The sequence below is a fragment of the Larus michahellis genome, chromosome 22 (assembly GCF_964199755.1).
Source record: "Larus michahellis chromosome 22, bLarMic1.1, whole genome shotgun sequence".
Classification (NCBI taxonomy): Eukaryota; Metazoa; Chordata; class Aves; order Charadriiformes; family Laridae; genus Larus; species Larus michahellis.
The window spans coordinates 4,691,653-4,718,964 of NC_133917.1; the positions used below are offsets into that span (position 1 = coordinate 4,691,653).

At 43.1% G+C, this 27,312-nt stretch overlaps 1 protein-coding gene across 2 annotated transcripts; it reads right to left on the bottom strand.

The window, feature by feature from the left end:
- On the bottom strand, positions 1–27,298 carry LIMA1 (LIM domain and actin binding 1). Of its 2 annotated transcripts, XM_074565025.1 has the most exons (11): positions 27,182–27,291; positions 23,524–23,659; positions 20,852–20,897; positions 18,386–18,814; positions 12,889–12,997; positions 11,289–11,449; positions 8,843–8,950; positions 6,580–6,637; positions 5,734–5,849; positions 2,655–2,788; positions 1–2,235 (listed from the first exon to the last, which is right to left on the bottom strand). In XM_074565025.1, exons 2-11 carry the CDS (start codon positions 23,640–23,642, stop codon positions 1,233–1,235), a joined length of 2,283 nt encoding a protein of 760 aa, XP_074421126.1. In that variant the 5' UTR covers positions 23,643–23,659; positions 27,182–27,291; the 3' UTR covers positions 1–1,232. The 2 variants fall into 2 exon arrangements, with proteins under 2 accessions (XP_074421126.1, XP_074421127.1); XM_074565026.1 differs by lacking the exon at positions 8,843–8,950 and having other exon boundaries at positions 27,182–27,298.
- Between the last annotated feature and the right edge of the window lie 14 nt (positions 27,299–27,312).

Sequence of the window (27,312 nt, forward strand, 5' to 3'; positions counted from 1 at the left end):
TTTATGTAAATGACTGAACTTTATTGAAGGTTTCATAGTTAGCAGGACTGTTAAGAAAGCAGAATATTTTACACCTCAAGTATAGTTAAGAGCTAATTCTCATGAGAGTACAGTACAAATAACAGCTAATATAAAAGAGCATCCTCCTTCCACCGTTCAAGATTTCATTATTTGTAAAACAAATGAAGTCAAGTTTAAAAGTGTACTAAGCTTCAATGCTAGCAATCAGAAAGTTTCACTGTTCAGATGGTTTTATTCCAGAGATTTTGTAATGCAGCATAATTTCACAGCCATAGTGAAAAGATTGATGGCAGCTTGATACAAGTAGGATTTCAAAGTTTTCAAAAGGCCTTAAAAATATTATCTGCAGCTTAAAATTAATGATGATGAACTCCAAGTTAAAAAAAAAGACACAAACCAACAACAACAAAAAAAAAAAAAACCAACCCACTTCAAATGCATATGAAATGCAAAAGTAATGCCCTGCAGGCTACTGCAAAAGTGTTGACTTGTCCTCAAAGAGATTTGTTAATCAGCACAGCTTCTGGATAAGCACTAAAATACATACGTTCCAGCAACGGGCACGCCATTCCAGTTGCACGGAGAAAAATAAAGAGAGTAGGGAGTCTTCAATTGATCACAGGCAGTTTTGAGAAAGAAAAATCACATTGCACTCCGTTTAAGATGCTTTAGTTGTTGGGTACTAAGCACATAATGTTTTTATGATTAAAAAAAAAGTCCCAGTTGTGCCCTTTACACGTATTAAAGTGCATTAAGTTACCATTTTTAAAGCAGGCCAGAAAGTCCCTTTGAAATTGGTCCCTAAGCACTGCAGTAGCATTTGTAGTGGTAGAAGTAGTGTACTACAGAAAGCCTGTTTCACACCACCAGTACGAGTACAGTGAAATTCCATAAGTTGTTAGTGAAATGCGTACTGAAGCTCAAAAAGGGTAAGACAGTAGGAGTACAGAACAGCTCTGTTCTTGTGCTGGGGACAGATATTACCTGTTGAAGCTATCCCACAGCCAGATACTTGTTTCCATGCACCTAAACATACTCTTTGCAGGCTTCCAGAGTATTTTTCTAGTTGAGATCATTTGTACATAGGATTCCCTTAATGTCGATGTGCAGTATAGCATCACTTTCATGGAAGACAGCTGTTTGTTAAAGCTAAAAACACCGATTTAAAAAGGCCCAGCACCTTGCAGTAAGTTTTCTAGTAAAAGGCCAATTTATTCTTCATCATCTTCTTCATAGTAACGATTCCTTTTGATCTGTTCTTCCACAGATAGATCTTCCATATCTTCACCCTCCCAGAAACCAACATCTTGGGATTTGCGATTCTGGGTAGGAGATGATTCCTTAGCAGTCACAACATTGGCTAAGCTGGAATGTTTAGGAGAATTTGGTTCAAGGAATTCTTCATTTGGACTTTCCTGCTCGTCCATAGCATGTTCTTCCTCATCTGTCTCTGCATTCACCTGGCCATTTTCTACAAAGTTATGCTCTACTGTTTTGATACCAGACAATTCCCGTTCTTCCTCTACTTTTTTCTCTTCAGCACTCTGGATGTTCCTATTCTCAACCTTCTTTTCCTTTTGCTTTTTGTCTACCACAACCTCTCTCTCCAGTTCCTCATTTCTTTTCAACATGTCTCTCTCTGCCTTAGAAGGAGAAGATGAATTCTCTGTTTTATGGCCTTTAACAGATATTGTTCTGAATGAGGCTGCGACTGTAAAGGGACGACTTCTTTCTTTCAGCGAGGAAGATCTTCTTAACTTTTTGAGATCCAGATCCACATCCTCCAGCACATCTGGCTTGGAAGTCTCTTCCTCTGGGGGCCATTTGGGTTTGAACACTTTGATGCCCTCATCTAAGGCACTTCCTTGAGTACTTTGGTCAGATGGAGGCGGCCAGGCAATCCTGAGCTTTTTAGTTTCTGCTGGTTTCTCTTCTCTTTCAGGCAAAGCTGAAGCTTTTGCTTCCATACTTGCTGCCAGAACTCCTACTTTTGCAATTGGGGCATCCTCTACTCCTGGGTTTTGCGGACTTTCTGTTGCATTTACACCATGGACAGTTTTCTCCAGGGATTCTTCACATTCAGTTTTGCCTGCCCATAATTCCTTATGCTGCTTGTGTCCAAAGCCTTCATCATAATTGCCTTTAGATTTGAAAAGCTGATTGAAGTGAGGCTTGCAGTAAATATTCCCACGCAGAGATGCATATGTCCCAAGGCTGTTCAGGAAAATACAAAGTCAAATGTTAGCATTCTGTGACTCAGCCATCGAGATGGGTGTATATTTTAGTTATATTACTGAAGAGATTCAATTTCAGTCTTCCAACATGTTTAGAAAAGACAAGCTTACAGCCTTCCTGAGTTTGTATGGCTTTCTTTTCAAATGTCAGGAGTTCTTTACAAAGTTGGACATTGTCTTTTTCCCCACATAAAGTTACATTAAGGGTTTAAAAATAGACCGTATCAAGTGCAAAAGCTGCTGGCAGAACTAGGACTGTATTAGCACTCCTACGCTCCTCTCCAGTTCGCTGGATTACGGTTGCCTTCACCTCAGCTAAGCCTGAACAGCATCTTACTCAGCTGCTGAAGAGAAAAGCTACGCTTCCCAGACAGCAGCCAAAGGGAGCAGCGTGTTTACCTGAGTTTGCTGTTGCAATAGGAACAACGGAAACAGCTGATGTGAAACACCTGCTGGTTGGCAAAGAGCCTTTCCATCGGGTACACAGTCTTCTGACATCCAACACAGGTTTCCTTCATTGGCAACTGAAATTTCTACGGGAAGAAGAGAAAGCTTGTTAACTGGAAAATGAATCAACTGCTGTTGGACTTGGCTTGGGTTCATGCACAGCTTCCACACTTCTCAGAAAAACTGCAGCAATTCACTTTCTGCAACTCAATGCTAATTATGGTAGAGTGGGTTCTGGTGGGCAACGAGTGAGGAAGAGGCTATGGCAGGCCCACAGGATTGCTGTGGCTTGACAGACAGCCAAGGTTTTGCCCCAGTGAATTCCACAGCTGAAGCATGACAAGTTGAGCAATGGTTGAGAAGGGACAATGGAAATACTGGAACTCAGTTATAACTTTGAGCCAGTTCCCAAAAAGCTGTCTAATCTATTTCTGCAACCTCCATTTTTCTTGATAGGAAAATGATGAAGAAACATTCAGGTAGATTACAGTCAGTATGAAACTTACCAAAGTTAAAAAAGAGTGTAGAAAAAGAGCTGAAATAACCTTGAAATAAAAGGTAGAGGACAGGAGGGGAAAGAAGTGGAACAGGCTGCTCAACATTTTGAGATGATCCACTTTTGGTAAATGCTCTCCTCCCTTACAGAGGAGGAAACAGCCTCAGCACAGATGCAGGCGGCAGGAAACACTTCTAACTTCATTTGTAAGCAATTCCAGTGCTATTGCAAAGAAACTATACTCAGGTTTCAGGACATGCAGCTCTCAAACTCGCCCAAGACTTAAAGCGAGCAGGGCTTTGAGGTTAAACAGCTAAAGTTATTTATGTGCTTACTAAGAGAATTTCCTGAGAGTTTAGTGCAATGGCAAATTTAAATGCTAAGGAGTCAAGTGTCACTGCTGTGCTGTATGGCAACGATTTCAGATTTTGTTTTCTGACAGCATCAAGGAAGCAAGTACATTGTCCATGAAAAAAGGTTACTTGATGCCATTCACTTCTTGGAGTCTACTAAAGGTTGGCCAACAGGGAGAACACTTCAAAAGGAAAAATTAAATAACTCACAGTTGAAAAATTGGCAGTCTGAGGCTGCATGTTGATTACAACTGCTTTAGCAGCAGGGTAAAAGAGCACCTAGGCTCCATACCATGGGTCTGCGTAGACACATTGATACTATAGCTTTTCTTTGACAAAGAATTACCTGCTACAAACTTACTAAAAAGCTTTATGGAAAAAATACGATGGCTAAAGAAAAAACAGGAAGGTCACAGGAAGACATAATTACAGCAATTTATTTATAACAGACTGGAAACAATGGTTAGGCAAAGAAAGTTACAATACGTGAGGGACAGATTGCTGAAGACAGAGCCAGCTGAAGTCAGTTTGTCACAACCATAAAGTTTGCTGCCAATTTAATTCCAGTTTAATAGGTATTTCAAATTTAAAGGCATTGCTTGAAGTTATAGTAGATTAAAGTTCTAATTATGAGGACAGTTTGACCAACAGAAGTTCAGAGTTCCTTTTGAAAAAAATTCCACAATTTCTAGGTGCTGCCAAAACTGCATAGGAATTCTGAATTTTGAGTCACTAAATGAAATCTCAAAAAATTAGAGTTTACCAATGCAAACAAAAATCTGATCATCCATGCTTGCCACAGGGAGCAAGGCAGCAACATCAAAAAGTAACTCTCCCTGAAAGCTTAGTTTTGCAAGATGACATTACGGCGCTGGCATGTGCTTCTGCAATGCACATCCCCATCTAAGAAGAGGAACTTACTTGTACAACAGTGAGCCCTATGTCTGATGGAGAGGCGTTTTGGGGTGTGAAGAGAAAGAAATTCCTTTCCAGGCATACTACAAATAGGAGCTACAGGAGGAAGGTGAGGCCCGATAAGTACAAAAAGAAAACTTGAGAGAAAGCGGAGAGTTGAGCTCACATTAGGAGGGAAGCAGAAGGCAGGAGTAGAGGTTAGGAACCAAGAACAGGAAACAGAAGCTGGAAGAGACAAATAGGAACCTCACATGAATAAACAGCATCTGGGTTTCTGTCTCAGCAGTGCAACACCTAAAGCAGTAACATGGTAGAGGACTAAAATGGTTCTAATAATGTAAAGCGATAGCACAGAGGACCAAGACACACAGCTTGCGTGTATCTTGTATGCTCTAACAGACCAATCACAAAAATGTTATAGCAGCTCTAATTTCGCATACTGGCATTTATGCTCCAGAACACTAGGAAGCCACATCTCACTGGTCTTCGTGAGGTCAGTGCTGTTCCTCTCAAAGATGGGGAAAACAACAAAAGCACAGTTGTTTCCTCAGAAGTGAGCCAGGAAGTCTGTGGCAGCCCAGGGAATAGGCATCCTAACTCCAGACAGCACACGTGACAAGAAAGTACAGTGTGATCAAAACGTTCAGCACTGCCGTTTGCGTGTCTAATAAGATTAGCAAATACATTCCTACCAAAGAAGTTCTCCATCTGCTCTATGCTTTATAGCTCCCACTAAAGAAAATGTAACATATTAAGGACTTGCTAGTCAGCATGCCAGAGCCAGTCTTTGTGGAGTCAGTCACTGCAGTGCCCTTCCTACAGAGTTGCTATCAATTGCACTTCCCCTGGGAACAGCTGGAAGAGGAGGGGGGGAAGCCAAGTCCTGGCCTACTAAAGGTTCTGTAGAGCAGTATCAGGACCTCAGTGCCCGTCTCTAGGAGGCATAGACAAGCCGTGATACGATCCCCTGCTCAATCCCCCTTTCCCACACTAAAGAGAAGCTGCATCTGTTGTAGGGGCACGCTGTTTTAACAGCAGCGGGGCAACTCCCAGCAACTCAAACTTAGTCTTTGAAGAAAAACTGAGTTTTGAGATGCTTTTCCATTCAGAATTAAAGTTCCCCTCGTGAACACAGTCCAATGAGGACTCATAATTACTGCCAGACCCTTTGTGACCCCACTGGTTGCATTAAGGCTTTTCAGTATTAAAGAGAGAAGTCAATTGGCTTTAACCATCGCCCATGTTTGAGAAAAAACAGCTGCTTTACCTTCACTGCTTTTGGCGGAGATGCATCTGTCTGGCCAGCTGGTTTAGAACTAAAGTTTTGCTGCTTTGTGCTGACAGGCTTCTGAACTTCTGTCTCGCTCTCCAGGTTTTGTCCAACTAAGTGAGCAGAAGAGGAAGACAAGGCAATTACAAAGACTTTAAAATCACGGAAAACTTACGCTCATAAGACTGAACAGCAATCCTACCAGGTAAGCGCTAAGACATTTTTTCTTGAACATCTGCTATTAAAACCTTTAGATCTAGATATTTAAATGTGATCATTCTATTTTTCTGATTTACCAGGAAATTTAAGTTTATGTGTAAAGGAAACTAATATACGGGGATCCAACTTCTAACTTCCAGGAACTGTTCTTCACTTCTGCAAAGTATAGACTTGAATTTAGGTGTAAAGCTAAGGCAACGTGAGAATGTGCTTACGTACTTTACTGAATAGGAACTTGACTACCTCAGGACAGCACCAAAGACACTTGGTAGTTGTCCTGCATTAATAAGCACTTCAGCCTATTGACTGATGTAGTAGTTGTCAGAGCTATTGGTTTAAGTCCAAATGGTGAGGAAGCTACACTTAAACGTGTTCAATCAGAGCAAGCAAAAGCTACAGATATCTTGGTATTACAACTGCAAATTAACTTCTAAACCTGAAAGAAATTATATAAAGTTTGAGTTAGGCACAGGACAGATTTTTAGTACAAGACAAGTTTTTATTGGGTCAAATGAATCACTTGACAGGACTGATCTTAAGCACCCTGCACACAACGGGGCAGAGTTAGTGCTCTTCCTCAGCCAGGCACTCTCCTCTTGTTGAGGCAGGAGAACGAGTGCTTACCATTGCCATCCTCTAGAAGACCAGAGTGGAAAGACAAGCTGTTCTCACCTACAGAAACCTGCAAGAAAGTATTAGACAGTGAGCACCTTTGGCCTTCTGAAGTCTGAACAATCATGGCCTGAGGAACACATCGGGCAGATTGACACTGTGAGCACTTCAACAGGAAGAGACTGGCCACACTGAGCTGCACATGAAGCTACTTCTTGTTTTGTAAGGCACAAGGCAGAGTCCAGCTGACTGCCAGAGTGTTAGTCCTTGCTACAAAATAGACATAATTTTACAGCTCTTGCAATATTCAGATCATCTGGCACAGTGTTCAGGCACACAATCATCATATTTTTGTTTTTCCAAACATCTGCAGCATGTACACCTTTATCTATTAGTCTTCAGAAATCTTTGTGGATTTCATTGATGTACCTCCCAGGTTTTCTTACTTAGAAATCCCTTGACACCAAGCAGTACACATTTACCAGAATTTAAACATTCAGCAAAGACAGTGCTTTAAAGGAAGAAAAAAAAAAAGAAATAAAGAACAGATGAATTCTAAGAAAAAGCTTTTGTAGACCTAGAAGTCTGCTGTTCCCAGGTTGGGACAAACATGCATGGGAACATGCCTTTTAAAAAAACAAAACAAAAAAACCCAAAACAACCCAAAACTTCTTGAGTTGGCTATAAACCAGTTCCAGATTCTAAAGGTGTTACAGATGAAGCTCTTGATGTATATTTCTGTATTAAACTTGGCACTATTACTATTAAATCAAGGAGTTTTAAGTAGCTACACTGAGAAACTAAACTGCTATAACAAGATAAATGGCAAATCATCACTAATTCACTTGAATAATTGAAAGGTCCATTGCAAGCAACTGAAGTTTGCAAATTAATGAGGTAACGAGGAAGCAACTTACATACTCTGGTCTACCGAAAAAATAACTGTAACACTAACATACTAGGAAGCGCATCAGCATCTTCTGTGGCTGTTGGAGTGTCACACGTCTGGCTACTAAAACTCTCACAGATTCAGTGTGAAAAGTGACAGAGGTGGTTAGCAAGTTTCTTTTGTTTCCCTTTTGCTAGAGGATTCCCTTTTCTGCAGTTTTCTACTAGTAGTTTTAATTAGGCTTACTTCCAAAGTTTATTGTGTCATTTCCAAAGGACAATCCTGGCTCTCAAACAATGTTCTATTCAGGTTCTTTATTGCACCTGGACACCTCAACAAGTAACTTCCCAATTACAGCTGAATACAAGAAATTTCATTCAAATCTTCCATTCAACAACGGGGACGTATTCTGATTTAACAGGTGTTCTTTTAATTAACTCACCTTTTAGCAAAAAAGCAGCCTGGACCAGTTGAACATGAAGCTGCTCAGCTGTCAGTGAGGAACAGCTGAAAGCAGCCATTTGGCCCCTTGCCCAAGGAGGGCTGGAAAGCTCTAAAAGCCTCCTGGCATTAGGCTGCCACGTGTTCCCAATGGCTGGAATACACAGTACCCCAATTATTATTCAGCTACTTTTATCCCTGTCTGCCGTCCTCAGTTTAGTATACAAATGCCTGAGCGTACTTTATTATCTCTAATTCACAGACCAATTTAGTCTCAGTTTACAGCTGAAGCTCAAAACCAGGAACAAACCCAAACTGGCATTCTCAGTTACCTTAATCAAAATTTAGCCTCTAAATGCAGAAGAAACAGTGACAAACTCCTTTTACTTGCGTCACACAAAGCTTCTCATGTTGTTTTTTTTTTTTTTGTTTGGTGTGGTTTCTTTTTTGTTTTATTAAAACAAACAAATAAAAAACCCAACAAAACAAATACCTAGCTGTGAATCATCTTTTTACAGTTAGGAAACACGACACAAAAAAAGTTTAGCTCACTTCAAAACCCTTCCAAAACCACCAGAGGTTTCAGACCTAGTCAGCTACTGAAGCCAATGAGAAAATACGCACGTATGATATTGACGGGTTCTGCCATGCTACAGGCACATCAGTACTGAGAAGAAAGGGGAACTCTCCAAGAAAACTTAAAATTTGTCCCTAAATATTCTCTACAACTGCTTAAAACTCTTTCACAGAGACTTGCTAGCTTATAATCCAGACAGAATCTAAAAAATACATACATAAAATACTCGGGAATTCTGCAGCATGTAAACAATCTCTGTCAGCTGCTCAATTTCTAGATGGCAAGTGGAACAAGTACATCAGCTGTGCAGCTACAACTAGCTCCACTTCAAGTGAAGCCCTTGACCTTCACCAGCAGGAGCATCTTACCTTCTCCCCATCCTGACAGGAAATGGAGTCCTCAAGACTTGGTGGCATATTCTCCTTCTGCTCAGATTTGTAATTCTTGAGTTCACTTTCACTGGCTTGAATCTCATTCTATAGGATAAAGCACTTGAAAGTTGACAGGTTCTTTTCCCCTAGGAAAGTACTTGCTTTCTATTTTCCTTAAAATCTTTTAAAAACTGTTTTCCTAGTATATACAGTGATAACTAAAGGAAGGGGCATAAAAATCTATACAAACTTGGTCAGTGATACATTCTAATGAAGAAAAGAGATGACACTGTAGAATTTTACTATACTCTGCGCCAGCATTTTTCAAAGCAACCCCTTTTCTCTACTTCCAGATTCCTGTTTAAAATAAACTCTCATTTCCCCTGCTCAGTCACATCTTCCTTTTCCAGAAGTGTTAACTTTTCATTTGAAATTACAAGTATTGCGAGACAACCAGTATCTGAAGTAACTGAAAAACACAAGCTGACATAAAAGCAAATCCTACCCTTGCTTAGTCAAAAACCTAATTGTTATTTACTGAGTTTTTTGTTCTTGACAAACTGACTTGTTTAAGATTTTCACAAAAGAATCTTTCAGACTTAAAAAAAATAAAACCCAGTGAAACCTCGTGTTTCTTTCATTGCCACAGGATACAAGATAATTGGAGAAGACTCGTGCCTTTCACAAGGCATCTTCTCTGTATCATGAGAGACATAGCCAAATGCCAGCACCAGCATCTTACCGGATTTTGTAAGCAAGTCTGCACAAATCCAACCACGTCTAATAGGAGTGTAATTGAATGTCAGAATTTTACTGTGTAGATCTCTAAATGTGCTGTCTACCATCTCTCCCCCGCCCCGATTCCCATATCACTTGCAATGCTAGAGAAACGATTGCTTCTCACCCTTACTCTAACCCACTGTAAAAGTGTCTATCAGTTTTAATCCAGGCCTAATTACACCACAATGCCCTCAAAATAGTTGTTCCCAAGAAAGATTATGGCTTTCCTTTGTAGCCCAGATGTGACACATTTTAAAAGAAGGGAAGTACAAATACCACACTACCATATCAAAAGAGCCTGAGTTGCTTTGTCAGCAGGGAAGAAGATCCAAGAGTTATGGCTGCTCCTGGAAGACAGAAGCGCAAACACTGGCCTCGGAAACCGCTGTTTGCTCCATCTGATGTGCTGCCCTTGTCCCTGTGCCAGGCCAAACAGCGAAAGAGATTCTGCCAAATGGGACAACCTAAGAGCATCAGGCTGGACTGATGCTCAAACCGAGAGCCTTGGGGACGTGCAAACGAGAGTCTCGAGAGACATTTATGGAGAACCTCTTGCCATTAGGACATAATTTAGCAGATCTGAGCCACAAACTGGAAAAGGCAATCTAGCAAACCGAATCCAGTCAAGAAACAGGATGCAGAGAGCAGCAATTAGCAGTTAATCAGATTTGTTGCACTGGCTGCAATTACTTTCCATTCATACAGTGAGGTTTACTCCGCTTTCCTCCCAAGGGCTGGAGAATGAGACCCACGCTGCACGTGAAATTCAGAAGTCATTTCAGCTGGGTAGAGACTTTTGCCTCTCTACAAAGATACCCTGCAAGCACGCACTCTTCCAAAGCTCACAGCCATCACTTTTGGCTTCTATTTGCAGTGCAAGTTTCCTAACTTAAAAAGGCCTGTCCTCTTCAAATTTATTACTCTGTCTAATAAAAGACATACTTAAGCAATAGAAGTTCCCATCACTAAGCAAAAGTATCAGACAGTTCCAGCAAATGTACTTAAACACTTTTTAACAAAAGCTTAGACTCTTCCAATCTCTTCAGCTGCAAAACTTTACCATGATTCATTAATTGGTCATTTCCTGATCAAATATCTGCAAAATTGGCACAGGTTCATTCACTGCAAGAGTCTAATTGGATTTAGATAATAAGTGAGAAAACTTGAAGGGAGGTGAAAAACAAAAGGGAGGAAAACTGACTGGAGATCCCAAAGCCGCAGGCCAGTAGATGCAGGTTCTATGCACTGTGTGACACAAAGTCGCTCCTGCTTACTGTGCCCCAGTTTCCCCTAGTTTATAGCTAATGTACAATACAGGATTGAGTTTGGTTTTTAAAAAAACAAACAAACACGCAGAGAGCTACAGACATACAGAAAGAAAGAGAATGTCAGCTATGTTTCAGAACGGCCTCAGTCAGGGTGCTAGCAATTAGTTCCTTGGAGAACTTTCAAGATTATTCCAGGAAGACGCAAATACTTATTTCTCCCTGCAGTACATAGAGGCAACTCTTAATTAGGAATTACTCCTGTTGGCACAAGTTATTTTAAAAAAAAAAAAAAAAGGCGGCACTATCTTCAAAAAGCCTGGTTTCCAGTAGATCTTCTTTCCAGTCTCAGGCTGGGACAAAAATTCACTTTTACACAAGCCAAAGAACAGACTTACCGTAGTAGCAAGGCCTGTGGAACTGCCCTGCTTGGACACAGCTGCCTGGTACTTCGCCAGCCTATCCTTTATGGAAGTTTCTGTTAAGCGAGGCATCTCCAGGCTTTTCTTGGTCTCTGCCTTATCTGGGCTGAGTGCTGGACTAGTATCTACAAGATGCCCTGGAAAAAGAACAAATGCAGGGTAACTTTCAGGAAGACGAGTAGACCTGTCTACAGAAAGATTTATAAATCCTGTCCTTTACTGCTCCAAAGACCACAGAAATTCCAGATCTGGAAAGCACAGAAATGCTTCGGTCAAAGGTTTATGCTCCAAGTCTTGTAATTAATCCAGCTACTTTCAGCAGTAGCACATTCACCAGATGCAGTGTTCAGCCACTCGTCTCAGAAGTAATGAGAGCCACCAGTTTTAACACTGAAGATTGTTTTGCTGTTATTGTCAAACGAAAGCAGCTGCTACAGTGGCTAAATGGAAATACACATCATTCCTGTAGTGGAACAGTTGTCCAAGTCTTTTGAGGAAAACATGGGAAGCGAGGAAGGAAGTCTCACCTGCCACTTCCACCTCCTCCATGAAACTAGTTTGTCATGCAACATGTTACAGATGAGAATCTCGAGAACAAATACGTTACGAGATAATTCAGTTTAGTCTCGCCGGATCATTTGCAGCATCTGTTTTTATCTCAAGAGGAAAGAGACATTTCGGAGCTTGAGTCTCTGCATAGGTGCAGATCTCCTGACTCTCAGGACTATACCCCGTTTACTTGCCATCCATCTTTCATTTTTGCCACCAGATGTTAGCAAGATAGGTTTAAAAAGCCAGGTCCCATGACTGTGCTGCTATCTAACTTCCTTGTATAATGCTCAAGTCTTCAGTAATAGCTTAATTGTTCAATAAAGAGTGATAAAAAAAATGACCTTTCACTAGCTAGTGTCCTCGAATGACTGAAAATCTGTATGAATCATTAAGGTCCCTCTTGGGGACAATAAACAAATGCAAGCAGTTCTTGCCATTCTCTCCAGTATTGCTCAAATAAGGACACAGCGTGCATCAGTAAGTAGTGAGATATAATATTAGCCATAGGCTGAAAACACAGAAAATTTAAATACTTTGTTAGAAAATAGTCTCCAGACATATGAAAGATAAATAATTTTGCTCAAGTCATAAGGCTAACTGTGGTTACCTGTGTCAGGACAAGGTAGGAGGGACGAGAACAAAAACAAGAAGGAAGAAAACATATTGTGTTGTCTGTCTGTTCACTACTTTCTAAACAAGTTTGACTATTAAAAGAAATTCTAGGATCGTCCTAGGATTAAGACACAGGGAAAAAAATGGGTTCTATTTCTGAACTTGCTAGTTATCTCCTGTGCCTTGGTCTCCCCTGCTTAAGGGTATAATGGTTTAAAATTCACAGCAAGACTTAAGTCATTAAATGCGATGCTCACATAGAGCTTGCAGATGGAAGATGGCTGCACTGCCTTCCATTCCTGAAAGGCAAAAGGTATTTCCATTCTATTGTACAGAGCAGTTTTATTTTATAAACTACCAAAAAAAAAGCCAACAAAAAAAACCCAAAACCCAAACGATGAGGTTTACTGACCTGATGTACTATGGCTCTTCTCTCCTTGGCCAACATCAAAGTCCTCCGAGGAAAGGCTGTTTTCAGAAATCCTCCTCCCAACTGCTGCCTTCCTCTGCTCTCTAAGGACCTGTTAGAGACAAGACCCACCTATCAGCTGCCCGGACAAACAAAGACTGGTGCTTATAATCCTTTAAGATGCACAGGTGTCACTAGCAAATCTGCTTTACTGGAATAAACAAGTCTACCAGGTGACATCTTATTTAACCAATGTAAAGTTTGATCACAGAATACCTGACCCTCTGTCACCTGGAAAACACTTTCTTGAAGAGGTCAATAGATGCCCTTTGACGAGTTATCTTTGCTAAAAAGTCAGAGAACCACAAAGATCAGATTTTTAGGCATTTACCACTGCAAATACAAAGCTTCAGTCTAGATTTTTGCATTCCGTAGAATTTCTTTTGAAGCTAATGTTCCAAGGTCATTTTATGAAATTTAAAATCAGAAAAAGGATGAAAGGAGCGAGCTATCAAAAATTTGCATTGATTTTCAGCAGCAGAAAGACTAAATACCACCGTAATAAAAGGTATCTAAAATTACTTGTTTTGATTTGGATAGCTCATGCATTTGGTACCAAATAATTCCCTAATTAGGTCTGATAAGGCTGAAGCTTAAGCAGAGGAGTGCTAGAGATAAATATTCTCAGATATCCAGGATAATCACTATCTGCAGGGCCGCAGTGCTGGAAGCGGCGTCTGTAGCATGCTCTGGCTGGCTCCATCAGATTTGATACCCAAAATCTAATGCTCAACAAAATAAAATTGTGAAAAGAAATTTCAGCAGCTGTGATAAATACTCATGAAGTGCAGAGTTCAATTTGACTTCATCAAGATAGCATGTTCTCACAGCTGAAAGGCAACCTGTAAAACACTAGAAGGCGACAGATCTTTGTTCCCTCCCCAGGAAGGGTTAAATCACGGAGCCAGTTGGAAATTCAGATCCTGGCTAACTAGGGAAAAAGGCAGGTTTGGCAAGATGCTCCAACCACACATTCCCCCCCACCTTCCAACAAGTTTCTTATTTGCTGGTCACCAAACTGAAGGAAATTCCAAAGTTTTATTTTAACAGAACTGCACTGTAAGATAATCACTGTGAAAAATCAGGCTGCTTTGGCATACAAAACAGCAACTTTACCAGAAAAGGAAAATGCATCTGGAAAACCACTTTTTCCATTAGCATGGGAAATATTTTCTGTTTCTGTGGTTTGAGACTTTGGTAACTTTTTTTACTGGAAAAGAGCTTAGCTATGACAAGTCTTTTCCTTCCATTGAGTGTTGATAGGTTCAGTTTGGGAGTGTCTGCACACTTGTAAGGACTTGCAGATTCCTCGTTCTGTGCACACTATCCGAACCTGATTCTTATTCAGCCTCTGTCCACTTTAATGTCACCTCGAAGTTCTTACAACTCAGAAATTTGTCATGCAGAGGGTTGAGCTTTTGACCCTTTTTCGCTTTCTAGTATACGAAGATCATTACAGGCAGAATACGCTTGAAGACAAGATCCTCTGAAGATGCAGAAAAGAAAACATGTTCATTAGCCTACTTGAAACCCCGACTACTGTATCACTGCCTTGGGTTTGGGTTTTTTGTGGGGTTGGTTGGTTTGGGGTGGGTTTTTTTGGGGGGGTGGTGGTGGGTGGGTAATAACATGGCACCACACACATTTTCTTGCATGCAGCAGGAATGACAAAGCTACAAATGAAAAAAAACAAGTTTGCAGTACAGACAGCTGGGAAGTGTAACTGGCAGCAGAGCGCGTGAGGAAGTTGCCACCACTAGGAAACAAAGGTCTTAATTAAAGTAATTTAGATCCAGCATCTGGGATTCCATCCTCACTGAAAGAGGCCATCAGCACTTTTCAGGAGAAAAAGACAGAAATCAAGATTGGAAACTTGTTCGGGTTGCCTCTTCTGATTCTCCTTTATTTCAGAATCTTATTTCAATTTATTTTTCACTGTAGCCTTTCTCCAGTAACATCATGCTCAATTGCCCTCGTGTTGAGAAGACAAAGAATTCTCAGCTATCACTGAAATTAATTATTAAACAAATTAAACCTCTAAATAAGAGTTGGCAAAGGGCCAGCGTGTTGTCAAACAGCTATGACAAGTCAGCGCCCACCCCCAGGAATTCTGCATCAGGGTCCAACACCTCAACTAGATGCGCACACAAAATCAGGGTTTTCTTCCAAGTAACCAAAACCCTCCCTATTTTTACCAGCAGCGAAGGATTCAATATTAATCAGAAACAGACTCTTCTGCTTGACTCACTCGGACCTTCGTGAAGGCTGGTGAGCTCTGAAATAAGAGCAAAGAGCTTCCCCCCGCCTCGTACCACCTCCCTGAGGAATCCACTGCAGCGGGAAAAGTTCAGTTATCAGCGGCAGCCATCTCACGGCCAGTTAAACCAGATGCAGTTAATAAGTGCTCCAACTGTCAACTGAGTTACCTCCCCAGTCCTGCCAGCTCCTCTCCTGTCCTCTTTGCCACCTCAGACATCTGCAGGCATTACAGTTTCACCCGAAGGACCCTTCTGTAGATAATTTGTAAAACACAATTCAAAAAATCCAAACCACCTAAATACAAAAGCTTTAGTCAGAGTCCAGAGATATTACTGTACACGTCTTACTATTAAAATCTACAAATATAAAGTCAATGTTGTGTTGATTTTATAGCAACAGTTTTATATTGCGGGAAAAAGCAGCAGAGTAATAAGACAAAAAAAAGTTTAACAAAGGGAAAATGAGGGACTTCCCTCATCACAATCAATAGACTGACCAACCACGAGCAATTAGGGTGATTACAGCTCATGGAAAATAACACCTTTGGCATGAAGGGATCCCAGCTCCCAACCTTATGCTTGTGCCACTCAGTTCCCTTTACAGTCCCGGCTGGGCCACCACTCCCACGCCACAGCTTCTGCCACTTGCCAAAGAGAGAAAATATTCATCGTGTCTGGAAAGCCCCAAGGTTCTAAGACAAAAGAGGCGAGTGCAGAGGTACCACAAACAGCGTTAACAGCCTCTCGCCTGGGGCACAAAGAGTTCTCGGGCAAAAGACCAAGTAAAAGTTACACCTATTCCATTATCTACCAACTGTGTCAAATGTGACCCTGCACCTAAGGTTAGCTGCACAAGACTAAGTTTTTGCCTTAAAGGAAAAACACAAACTAACTTGGAGACAACTTTTTAAGAAGTATTACAGATCTGCTTGCTCCTTCTTTCCTTCTGATCTTCCTTGTGTGTGCTTTCGCTATCACTTCCAGGAAGAATTCTTTGAAACCGATAAAAGACCTGATGTTCAGCCTTTGCTTAGTGCTGAACCAATCCAGACCGACACGCCTGCCTCAAATGTGGTTACAGCATTTTTTCTCCATGAAGATGCAATAAAAAAAGATGTGCCTTGTATCTACATTGCGGAAGACAGAGCAAGATCTGAATGAACAAATGAATGAAGTAGGAGGTTTTGCTTATAACCCTGAAAATGAGAATGGGTTTGTTTAGAGCGGGTGACTGAGCCAGGAAGTCCAGGCTCTAATCTGGATTCTTGCCACAGACTTGCCCAGCAGCCAGGCAAGTCGTTTCATCTTTACTGCCATGAAGCTACAGCCATATTGCTACTGCATTTATTCAGATGTTTCGTCCGCAAAGCTCTAACAGCACTTATACCTTAATAATCAAGTAAATACCAAGGAAAATTGCCGTCCCTCAGCTGATTTTATGGTTGGACTCAATGATCTTAAAGGTCTTTTCCAACCTAAACGATTCTATGAAGCCTTGCTGGCACTTAAACCAGGGGTTTATCAAAGGACAGAGTTCAAGAAAAGCACAAATGGAAGAGGCCATTGCAGAGCTTGCTGTTAGACAAACTTACACCGTTGCTGCAGTTACTTCTACCTTAGTGAAAGAGATCTGTGTCCCCACAGCCCCAGCTATCATCACTGTATGTGACTGCACATCGTCCTCCAGTCCTCAGATAAATTCCCAGAACCAGAAAACTTACAAGAGTGCTTTCCAATTGCAAAGACACCCCCTCCCCCCTACACTTAACCTTTAGAGCACTTTGTGCCTTTTCCCTTCTAAATTAAAGAGTAACCAGATGAAGTTGGAATAGGAACATAATTTGAACTTAACCTGAATAATTTCATACCTATTGGATGGTATTTACTGCGTTCTGTCGGTTTTCAACAATATTTTAATTACTAAGCTTGACAGAAATATCAGTTACAGATTCAGTCAGCTCCGAAACAGTTTATTCCCCGGGCTAAGATAAAGTTGCTTGAAGCCCATCTGCAAAACGGTACTTTCCTGTGGAATCCCGGCTGATGAGCCCTGCAGCAGAGGAGGAGATCCCCCGCCACAGCCGCCCTCCCACGGGCAGCTCTCTCACAACGACAAAGACTGCAAAAATCTCAGCTGTGAACTTCCTGCACACAGACCCAAAACTCACTTTAACACAGAGGTGCTCCTCTGAAATCCCTAATGGTCGCACATTTAAACAACTTTTGCGCAGAAGTTGTTTGTTCTACTTAATACTGCAAGAAAACCACCCGCAGTAAAACAAAGCCAGAAATATAGGAAACTATGAGAAAACTGGAAAATCCACCAGCATCAAGGCCTCAGGACTATGTTGCAAGTCACCAGCATATGCAACTCATTTTCTAGTTAAGCAATTCTCCCCTGGGACACAGAGTCTGCAGTCCACATGCAGGATCAGATTTCATGAGCAGTTGTAGGAAAAATGCAAGCCCTGTGCATTAGCAAGTCAAAACTAGCGAAGGCAGGAGCTTGTCTGGCTATCTCTGCTTATTTTATTTTTTTTTCCGATAAGAAACATTTGTTAAGATACAAAGATGAGAGAACAGCAAGGAAAAAATGGGAGTATTTCACAGTACGTATATTTTTCTCTCTATATATATATATCTGCATTTGTGTGACTCACATAGTGGTATGTATATAAAAGAAACCAAACTCTTAACTCTGGGCAGTACTTCCATCTCAACTGCAACCGCCCCAGATTGTTGAGCTCACTTCAAACAGTTATTTTATATATATATATATTAAAAAAATATATATATTTTTAGGTTTGTTTTTTTTTCCCCTCTTTTTACACAATTCACGTTTACATAACTCATCTTAATCTTCAGATATAAGCAATCCCAACTGGCTTAGAAAAAAAATTCCATGCTTATTTTACTCTCTTAAATTGTACCCCTTTCACAAGCAAATTCACTTTTCATCTCCAGTGAGCAATCACAAACAGCCACAACTCCAAGCACTCTGCACACATTTGTATAGATCAAATAAGTTATTAACACCAGCTACGTTATGTTTCAACTAAAACAACGAATACAATTATTTGCAGAGTCAATAGTTCGAGCCACTCCCTCCAGGGACTTTTCCTGATTCCCAAAAGGCAGCAGAGTTTTAGTTTCCCTTCGGCTGGGAGGGGACAGATCCTTACCTTGGGCTGAGCTGCTTCACCCTTCTCAAACATCATCTTGAGCTTGTTCAGCGGAACGCTGTATTTCTCAATTTTCCCCGAAGACTCTGTGTTTTCGCTGGCTTCAGGCTTTTCTGCTTCTCTGGACTCCCTCAGACAGTTTTCCATGTTCCCAGTTTCAGGCGAGTGGCTTCTAGCCTTCCTGCTGTCACCAGTGGGATGCCGCAGCTGGCCAGCGGTGGCCGAAGGGGCCCGCGCCTCCTCGTCTGCAGCAGGAGCGGTGCTGGTGCCGGCTCCCAGCCCAGGGCTGGCCACCCTCTGCCCAGCCTCAGCACCACCGCTCCGCAGCGCGTCCTTCCCAGGCTCCCTTCCCAGCGCCGGATTCTCCCACTTCTTCTTTAGTACGCTCAGATTCCCCCTTTTAAAATGAGGGGGAAGATTTTCTGCGTTCTACAAAGAACGAGAAGTTAATTCCAGTTATACGCCTGATGAAGCATTAAAGCACTTCCTTTCTATGCGAAAGGAAGTTAAAGGCTCAGTACTGATCTCCGCTCTCTTTTTCAGACAGCTGTGAATAGTTACAACTGTGCCACATGGAGAAAGCATCCAGGATAGGAAAGGAAGGAGGGGGGAGAAGAGAAAAGTCAGGAGCTGAAGCAGGAAGTGAGCAAACAGGATGGCCTTATAAGGAAAAAGGGAGCCAAGCTCTTAATGAGTTAAATGACACACAAAAGGCTTGAATCCACACGTGAAGGAAAGGGGACCAAAAATCACACTACCGGTGTCTCTAGTCCTAGAAGCAGCAAACTACAGCAAAAGCAGCCACAGGAGAGGCGGGTGGGGTGCCAAACGCTGCAATGTCTTCCAGCTGGTTCAGAAGACAACAATTAGCAGGCCTTCCAAAAAGCTACAGATTATCTTTCAGAAACCACTACTTTTTTGGAATTGTGTATTCCTACTATCAGTTCACAGTAGCGGTTTAGTTACAAGAGATCTGTCCTCAGTATTTTATACCACGCAGCGTAAGGCTCAAGCTAAGCACTGACAACAAATGTCTTTTTGCTCCCATTTATAAATACCAGATCATTTGCTGGAATTTTCCTGCTATTTCACTCAACATGCGTAAGGCTCTGGACAGGATGCATGCACACGGGTCACAAGCGCTGCCTTACCACTGCGAGTTAGATGGCAATACATGGAGCAGTGGTACTCCTCGTATTTTCTATTTTCTACGTATTTTTCGTAGTGCTTTTCAGACTAGTTTTTACTAGTAGTTATCTCTCCCCAGAGTAAAAGACCAGCCCATGTTTGATTCATTCAAATCTAATCATTGCATTTTTGCTGCCTCTCCCTTGTGGAGAGCACTACGTATCAAACTCATTGCAAGTAGAACAGGTCTGCGAGGCTTACAGGAATTAAACAGGATTAGCAGCTATATTAGGATTTAAGTCTCTCACCCTATTACTCTTCTGGTCACATTTTGAACACTGCTTTGCAAATTAACTTGAATCCAACCAGACTTCAAAAAAAGATCAGCTCGCTTGCTGACTGCGTTGAAAAGAAAGTACTAAAGTTATAAGGCAAATGTTGTAATGTACTGAAAACTGCGCAGCAGGTTTCCGCAGAATCACCCTTGGACATGAGTCCCTGCGTACTTCACAACGCAAGTCATTCTTGCTGGGGACGTGCCTGTTCCCTGATCGCACAAGCAATGAAGAAAATTTAAGACTGGAGAGTAATTTTTAGAATGCTTATTTTATCACACCTGTATCGCCAACAGAAAAAGAATGACTCCCCAGGAGATCAAAGCAGCATGTCCTAACAGACTTACCTATATGTCCTGAAAATATTGCTGGTCTTTTAAAATAAGACTTAAACTGAGGATCTGCTTACAGAAAGACATGCAACCTCAGTGCCTGGTATTTCAGCCAGGGTCCCCTGACCCCAGAATGGCACGACGTAGTTCACAGGAGGGAACACAAGGCTGTAACAGAGCCAAAAGGGAAGGCTCTGCCTCCTCCAGGGGCATTTTGAACCCTGGAAGCCACTTCAGAGAAAATCTCCCTTAATGGATTCTACAGCTATCAAAGACATACCCGTTAGATGTCAGAGAGGCTGGCAGCTTCTTTCGAGCAGACTTTTAAATTTCATTAAGAAAGGAAGAGGTACCACACAACTGCCTACAGCTAAGAACAAAGAGAAGGATATTCACGTGTTGTGGTTAACTCATTTTGCCTTTTGCTTAGGAGCGAATTGGTGATTCAACATATAGCTCTGGGCAAGAGACAATTTTCTTTCCTTTCATTCTCACTGGGAAAGGGTAGGGGCAATGAGTCAAAAGCAAACACTGTGTCTGAGCCGGGTTTTCTGTAGGACGCACAGCAGCAACTCTGAGATTCCAAAAATCAACTATCACAGAAACATTGCATGTAGGTGATCTGTTCTGATTGCCGGCTGTTGCTTATTGCCTAGGAAACAAATACTTACACTTCTTTTTTTCTCAGCAGTGGCTTCTTCAGCTGCTTTCTGGTACCTTTAAGAAAAAGGAAAGAGAGAGAAAAAAAACCCAAGCAGTTTTTATACAGAATACTGAACGCTCTGGAAGACAGCTGAGATTTTTTCCCCACCAAGGATTCTATGCACTTTCCAGACCCATCAAATAAAACCAAAAACTGGAAAAACAGTAGAAAACAGTCCCAGAACAATGCAAAGTGACAGAAACATTTTAAGCCATTCAGTGTACAATAAGAGCATACATTAATATTTTTCATTACCCAAGCACTCTGATTCTCAAATATATACAGTTTACCTTGGAATAGCTGTATTGTTTCCGCCACCCAGCTGTCTGCTGTGCCCCCTTGCAGGAATAACTCGGCTATTTATACAGCAGCTGCTGAACCGTAACAAATTACAGCTTGGCATACGCAGAAAATCTACATAAGTGCCAGTTTATTTTACTATGCTGGGCTGTAAACTGCACCAATTCAGCAGTTGCTTCACGAGCAGCTGAACCATCCCAGCAGTGGAAACAGTAATCACAGCCCTCTGAAGATAAGCCACCCTGGATCATGAATCAAAGTCCTTTAAGAAGCTCGAGGAAACTCCCAGCAATCTGCACACCGCTGGGCATGAGAACAGCCGCAGCGCGCAGCCCGCGCTGATCGCACACTGCACCAGGTGATGGCACTTTGCTTCTCAAATGCACAAATTGGTCAGAAGTGACAAATGTGGCATTTGTAAGTCGAGTTCTGCTTTTCAAAGAGAAGAAATGTCACCCAACGGCTGCTTGTGCAAGTGACGTTTCTGCCATTCTTATCCGTGGAATTCTACCTTTGATACAACTGTGAAGGTGCTACAGGCGCTACATGAGACACCAATGTAATACTCATCAGCTTCAGACTTTAAATAATTGCTGGTATCAAACTAAGCACCAGTGTATATCATGGGCTCAGTTCCTTCTAAGAAAAAAATCTTACATGCAGATACCTGCTCTACTACTCGTTTTTTCTTTATAACAATTGATTTTTTTCCTGCTGCGAGGGGTGCGCTCCTATGTAGATTTCCCCGCTTGCTAAACTAGAGAGTAGACAAATTGCACCCTTAGTTATTTCTGCTCTACAAGCTGCATTTACTGTACTGACTGAAAGCTGCTAAAGGAGTGTATTTTTAATCAATGCAAACATATTAACCTGTGCCTCTGTACTATAAAGGTTCCAAAATTTGAATGAGAAAAGTAAGTTTATGGAGGGAGGGAGATCAATGCTGGAAGCAGCACCAAAGAGAGACACAGGGATGAAAGGCAAGTACCACGCTGGGAAACACGCAAGGACTGAAGAGTCCCAGGCAACGCTCGCTCCGTACGTCAGCCCACCACAGTGTGCTCTTCAAGTCTCTGCTCTTGCAATTTGCATGTCTCTGACCTGACAAAACTGACAATCTAACACTATATGGAATGAAAAAAACATTTTCACATACAAATATTTAGGTAACGGCAATTCAGAAACACTGTGTGTGTCAGTGTTGGCAAAGCCAGTAAGCAGGACTGTGTTTTTCCAAGGAACTGACACTGCTTATGTCAAGGGACCCTACTTGATTAAGGAACAGCAGTTCGGATTACTCCCAGTAAGCCCTTTTCAAAGGATTATCAACATTTAGCAAGATGACCAGGTTCTGTAATCAAGCTTCAATGAGTAATAAATTACCTTAACAAGAGCGGTCAAAGCGAGCAGCTCCTCCCTAGGACAGAGTACTTAAAGAGTAACTTCAAGAGCTGCATTTGTGTTGAGTGCAGATTGCAATTATCCTTCCCCAACAGACTCCATAAAGTTTCTCCCACACTCAAGACCGAAATACTTCAGAACCTTGCCGCACTATTAATGCAATAACCTGGGAGACTTGGGTGCCCAAATCCCATTGAAAATCCAAGCTGTAGTCTATGTATTTCTTTATGGAAATAAAAGCTTTTCCAGAAAACACGTACAGGCTACCACCACTCAGCTTTCTCAGTGTATAAAACATGCCTTTATGATTTGACTGTAACCCATCATCCATCTCTCGGAGAAGAGGGAAGGGTATACTCCTTTTCTACCCAAGTTTGGTGAGACATCTGGAAGGGGAGATGGATGAAGAACACAGCTACTGTGAAATTCTCTGACGGAACTCTTCCTAGAGGGTTACATCTATCACCCGCAGGTGACAGAACTACCATTTCTAACTGGTCTCCAATTAACCGATAAAGCATTACTGCTAGTTTTTACAGCACCACGCAGGAAATGCCACGTTAACAGAGACACCTATGTAGTTTGTGCTTAAGCAGTTAAAGACTGCTTCTGATGAAGTAAAACCCTAATGGCAATAGCTGCCTACACTCCAATACTCTGCCCTCAAAAACAAATTGCGATTTGTAGTTTGACAGAAAACGTTCCACTTTTATTTTCTGACACCAGAAAGAAGATATTATAATTCTGACTGCTGAGACAATATAATGGCAGCAACTAGCAAAATGTTTGCCCAGCACGTATTAAACCAGAAACTTCAATGCCTACAGAGCTGTATTATTTTTAAGAAGCAAAGCAACTGCCAGTGAAGCACTCGTTGTGCAAGGTACCAGCTGCCAGCCCTCACGCGCAGCTTGTGCTCAGCAGTCTCACGGCACTTACTTGGAGAACCTCTCCACAAGAGCTGATGACTTATTCCTGTTGACTAGAGAAAGCTCTTTTGCGGTGATTTTCAGAGACTGTGAAGTCCATTGTCTTCTATTAAACGGGGAAGGCTCCATCTTATCACCACAAATACCTGCTCAGGAAGAAAGCACAGCGTCAGGCAATATGAATTACGTGAGCAGAGAAGTTGTTTCACAAAGTGATCCGGCACTAAGTCACCATTCAGGTGCTCCCAGCGTACGAGTGCCACTAAGTGCTGATCATTCAGGACCTTGTCCATCAACTGACTTAACAAAAAAAGGCATCAGATTAAAATTATAATTTCCTCTGCAGATGCTATTGAGATGGTGCCCTTGATAAAACACTAGCCACAATGAAAGGGGTGCGAGATAAGCCCTGCGCCAGAACAGCAGTGAGACGCAAGCTGTGATTGAGGAGGATGCGAGCACGAAGCTCTGCGTTTCCTATACACAGGCGGGCTCTGGGAAGCCCTAATGTGCCCTCTCTTGTTCTGGTTTCTAAACCAAATGTGCTGGCATTTATGTAAGAAGGCTTGAGTTATGAAACCTAAGAGGATGTAATTCCTATGCAAACATTTTTCATTCACTCTCGCAGTGTTCATTCTTAATGCAGCAGCCGTTTCCTCTGTGAGCTGAAACAAGTCGTCTGTTCGCGGTGGCAGCTGTAAACCTCATGTTGCAATAGCTATCACTTATCTAAAGGAATAGTTTTAACTACCCTGTCCTGCTGTAAACGGGAAGAGATTTTGTACAGCTTTTCACCACAGAAGCCAACGAGACTACATCAGATATTTTTTTTTTACATACATAGTTTTCTTTTGTGGAGGAGGAAAGGAGGGGAGATTAATTTAAAGAGTTCTCTGATAAGACAAAAATAAAGCTTGTAGGGCAACGCCTTTCCTTTTTTCCTCTTTTCTTTTATCCCTGGTCTCATGTCACACAATGCCTGCAGCAAGTGCACTAACCGATCCTGCAGTGCTAACATCAGGCAGGCTGATCTCTTGCTCACATTTTCCACCAGTTTCTCTATCTGATTTGCACCAGTAGGACACAGAACTCTAGAAGCCCCAGTACAGGTCTGCCTGACCACTAGTCACACTGGAAAGGAAGCACCTTAAGACAACTTGATAGAAACAGTCAATCCACTGTAGGAAAGACCACGTTCTAGAATCCTCATAGGCATAAAATGCTCAAAACCGGCAAAGACTCAGGATTCTGTAACGCCTCAGTCCAGAAGAATTCGGCCGCAGCAAGCGGGGGCTCCATGGTGTTGTGAATCCCGGCAGTTTCCAGTGCAGGAAGGGGAGCGCTGGGTCTGCAAGGTGCCCAGCGGGTGCTGGGACCACAGGAGCCTCTGTGGTGCTGGGACCAGCAGCACTTCTGTGGTGCTGGGACCACAAGAGCCTCTGCGGTGCTGGGACCAGAGGCACGTCTGCGGTGCTGGGACCACAGGAGCCTCTGCGGTGCTGGGACCACAGGAGCCTCTGCGGTGCTGCACCCTGCTGCTGCGCAGGGAGACAACAGGCGCTGCCTCGGCGGATGGAGTCAGGCAGAATGGGACTTTCTCTACCATTCCCTAATTCACCTGATGTCATGGAGAGAATGACACACCATGTCAGCACATGTTTCTTCAAGATAGTGATTTAGATGCTGCGTTGAGACGTACAGGTTGAACTATTGTGGCAAACAAGAAAAGTTACGCGATTTTCGCTGTGATGTTGAAACACCCTGAAACTACTTATCAACATTACATTTCCAGTTGCAGCTTTCTGCACCTTCAGACTCACGTCTCCCACTTAAGACACCTCTGAAACGCACCTGGTGCCCCTTCCAACTGGCAAGAGAAACCCAGACTGCAGAGTTACCGTCTGAAATTCATGCTTTCTTGAAAAATTCTGCATCACCAAATTACCCTCTTCAGTTCACCTGCAAACTTTGGACTGGACAAAGAGAAGGATGCTCCCCATCCGGCTGGCTTAAAACAGTTACGGACCTTTGCCAACTGCACAAATGATCATCCCCAAAGACAAAGGATCTAATTAGGATATGAGAGGAGTGCTCAATTTTCTCCCTTTTAAAAAAACATATTGCACATGCAAATAAATATGCATTTCTGTGATTACAGAATGTAGTCCCTAGTGTTGCTGCCCAGTAGCAAACATTTAGCATATAGATTTAATAAAGCCAAAGAATATATATGCAGAGATTATAGACAGAATTTACTCCTGAAGGATGTAAGTCCATGCTAAAAAAGAATTCTGAATCAGCCATGTAATGCTACAGTCTAAACTTCTGTTTCCTGATTAATCTTGTGCCAAAAGGAGATCACCTGAAGCCCGGCTTTGCAGTTTAAATGGCCTCTCACAGAGCAGCGAAAGCGCGGTGGGGCATTCATCAGGGCCTCCCCTGGCAGAGCTGACGGGCTCCCATTGGCACGCACCTTCCACGGAAGGACAGCTTCACTAAAATACTGAGAAAACAAAATCTAGCTCAATTGTGCAGAAAATAAGCCGGGTTTTGATGCCCAAGCATTCCATCGCTGCTCGCAGCGCTCACTGTTTGTGGATACGTTTCCTCCCCTGTTGTGTTTTTGTTCCCTTTCCATTTTCTCCATTAAAGCCTCAGGTTCATTAGGACAATTAGGCCCGGTTTGGCAAAAATCTCTTTATAAAGGCAGTAGCTACTGCTCAGACCTTCAAATGGAAAGTCAGGAAGCGCATCTGGAATGTCAGTCGCCAGAAAAGACAGAAACCAGAACTCTAAGATGCCCTGAGACTTGTGCTCCCACATTTTTAACGCCATTCCACATTCTCAGCACTTCCCCACACGCTCATAGTTTCATTGTGTTCAAGTATCTGCAGACTTTTTTTTTGGCTGCTCCTTCTGAATCATTTATTCCAAGTCACTTCAGGAAATAGTCCTTTATTGTACACATAAAGATTTAAAGGAGATCGCGAGCATTGTGCATCTGGCGACAGAGGCAGGTTGGGGCGCAGAGGGGACAGGGAAGGCGGAGTGGGGCGAGAGGGGAGGGGGGAGCTGCCATTTGGCCACTCATGCACCAAATCTGCCACAAATAATTAGAACAGGGAGGATGAAAACCCACTTCTGGGATGGTCCTGAAAGAGAAACTCCTGCTTCCCGCCTGCCCCAAAGCAGAACGGGTTGATTTGGTGCCGACGGCCGGAGCGCCGCAGGAGGGGACATCACCCCGGTAGCCAGGAGCAGCTCGGACACCGGGGCCGGGCGGCGGCGGGGCCCTCAGGCTCTCCGAACCCCCCCGCAGCCCCCAAAACCCCCTTTTTTCTCCCCACACCACCCTGCGCGGTGCCGGACGGGGCCGATCCCGGCTGTCACGGCCCCACGCGTGACCGGGGCACCGCTCCCCCCCAGCCCCCCGGGGTCCCGGTGCACGACGCGGCCAGCCCCGGGCCCTGCGAGCCGGCAAATCCCCGCGGGACACCGGGCACGGGAGAGGGAGCAGCGCTCCGGCCCGCCTCCGGGGCGGGTAACGGTCAGCGGGCACCGCCACATCCCCGCCACGGCGACCCAGTGCCGCCGGGTCCCGGCCCCCCCGCCCCGGCCGCGCTGACAGGGCGCGCGCCCCGCGCTCCCCCCTCCCCCGCCCCACGCACCTGCGGCGGCCGGGAGGCGGGTCCCGCGCGCGCACCTGTCGCAGCTGAGGCGGTGAATGCACCTCCGCGCGGCGGCGGCGCCGGGCAGCCGCGGCGGCCCCGCCCCTCGACACGCCCCCCGCCCCTCGACA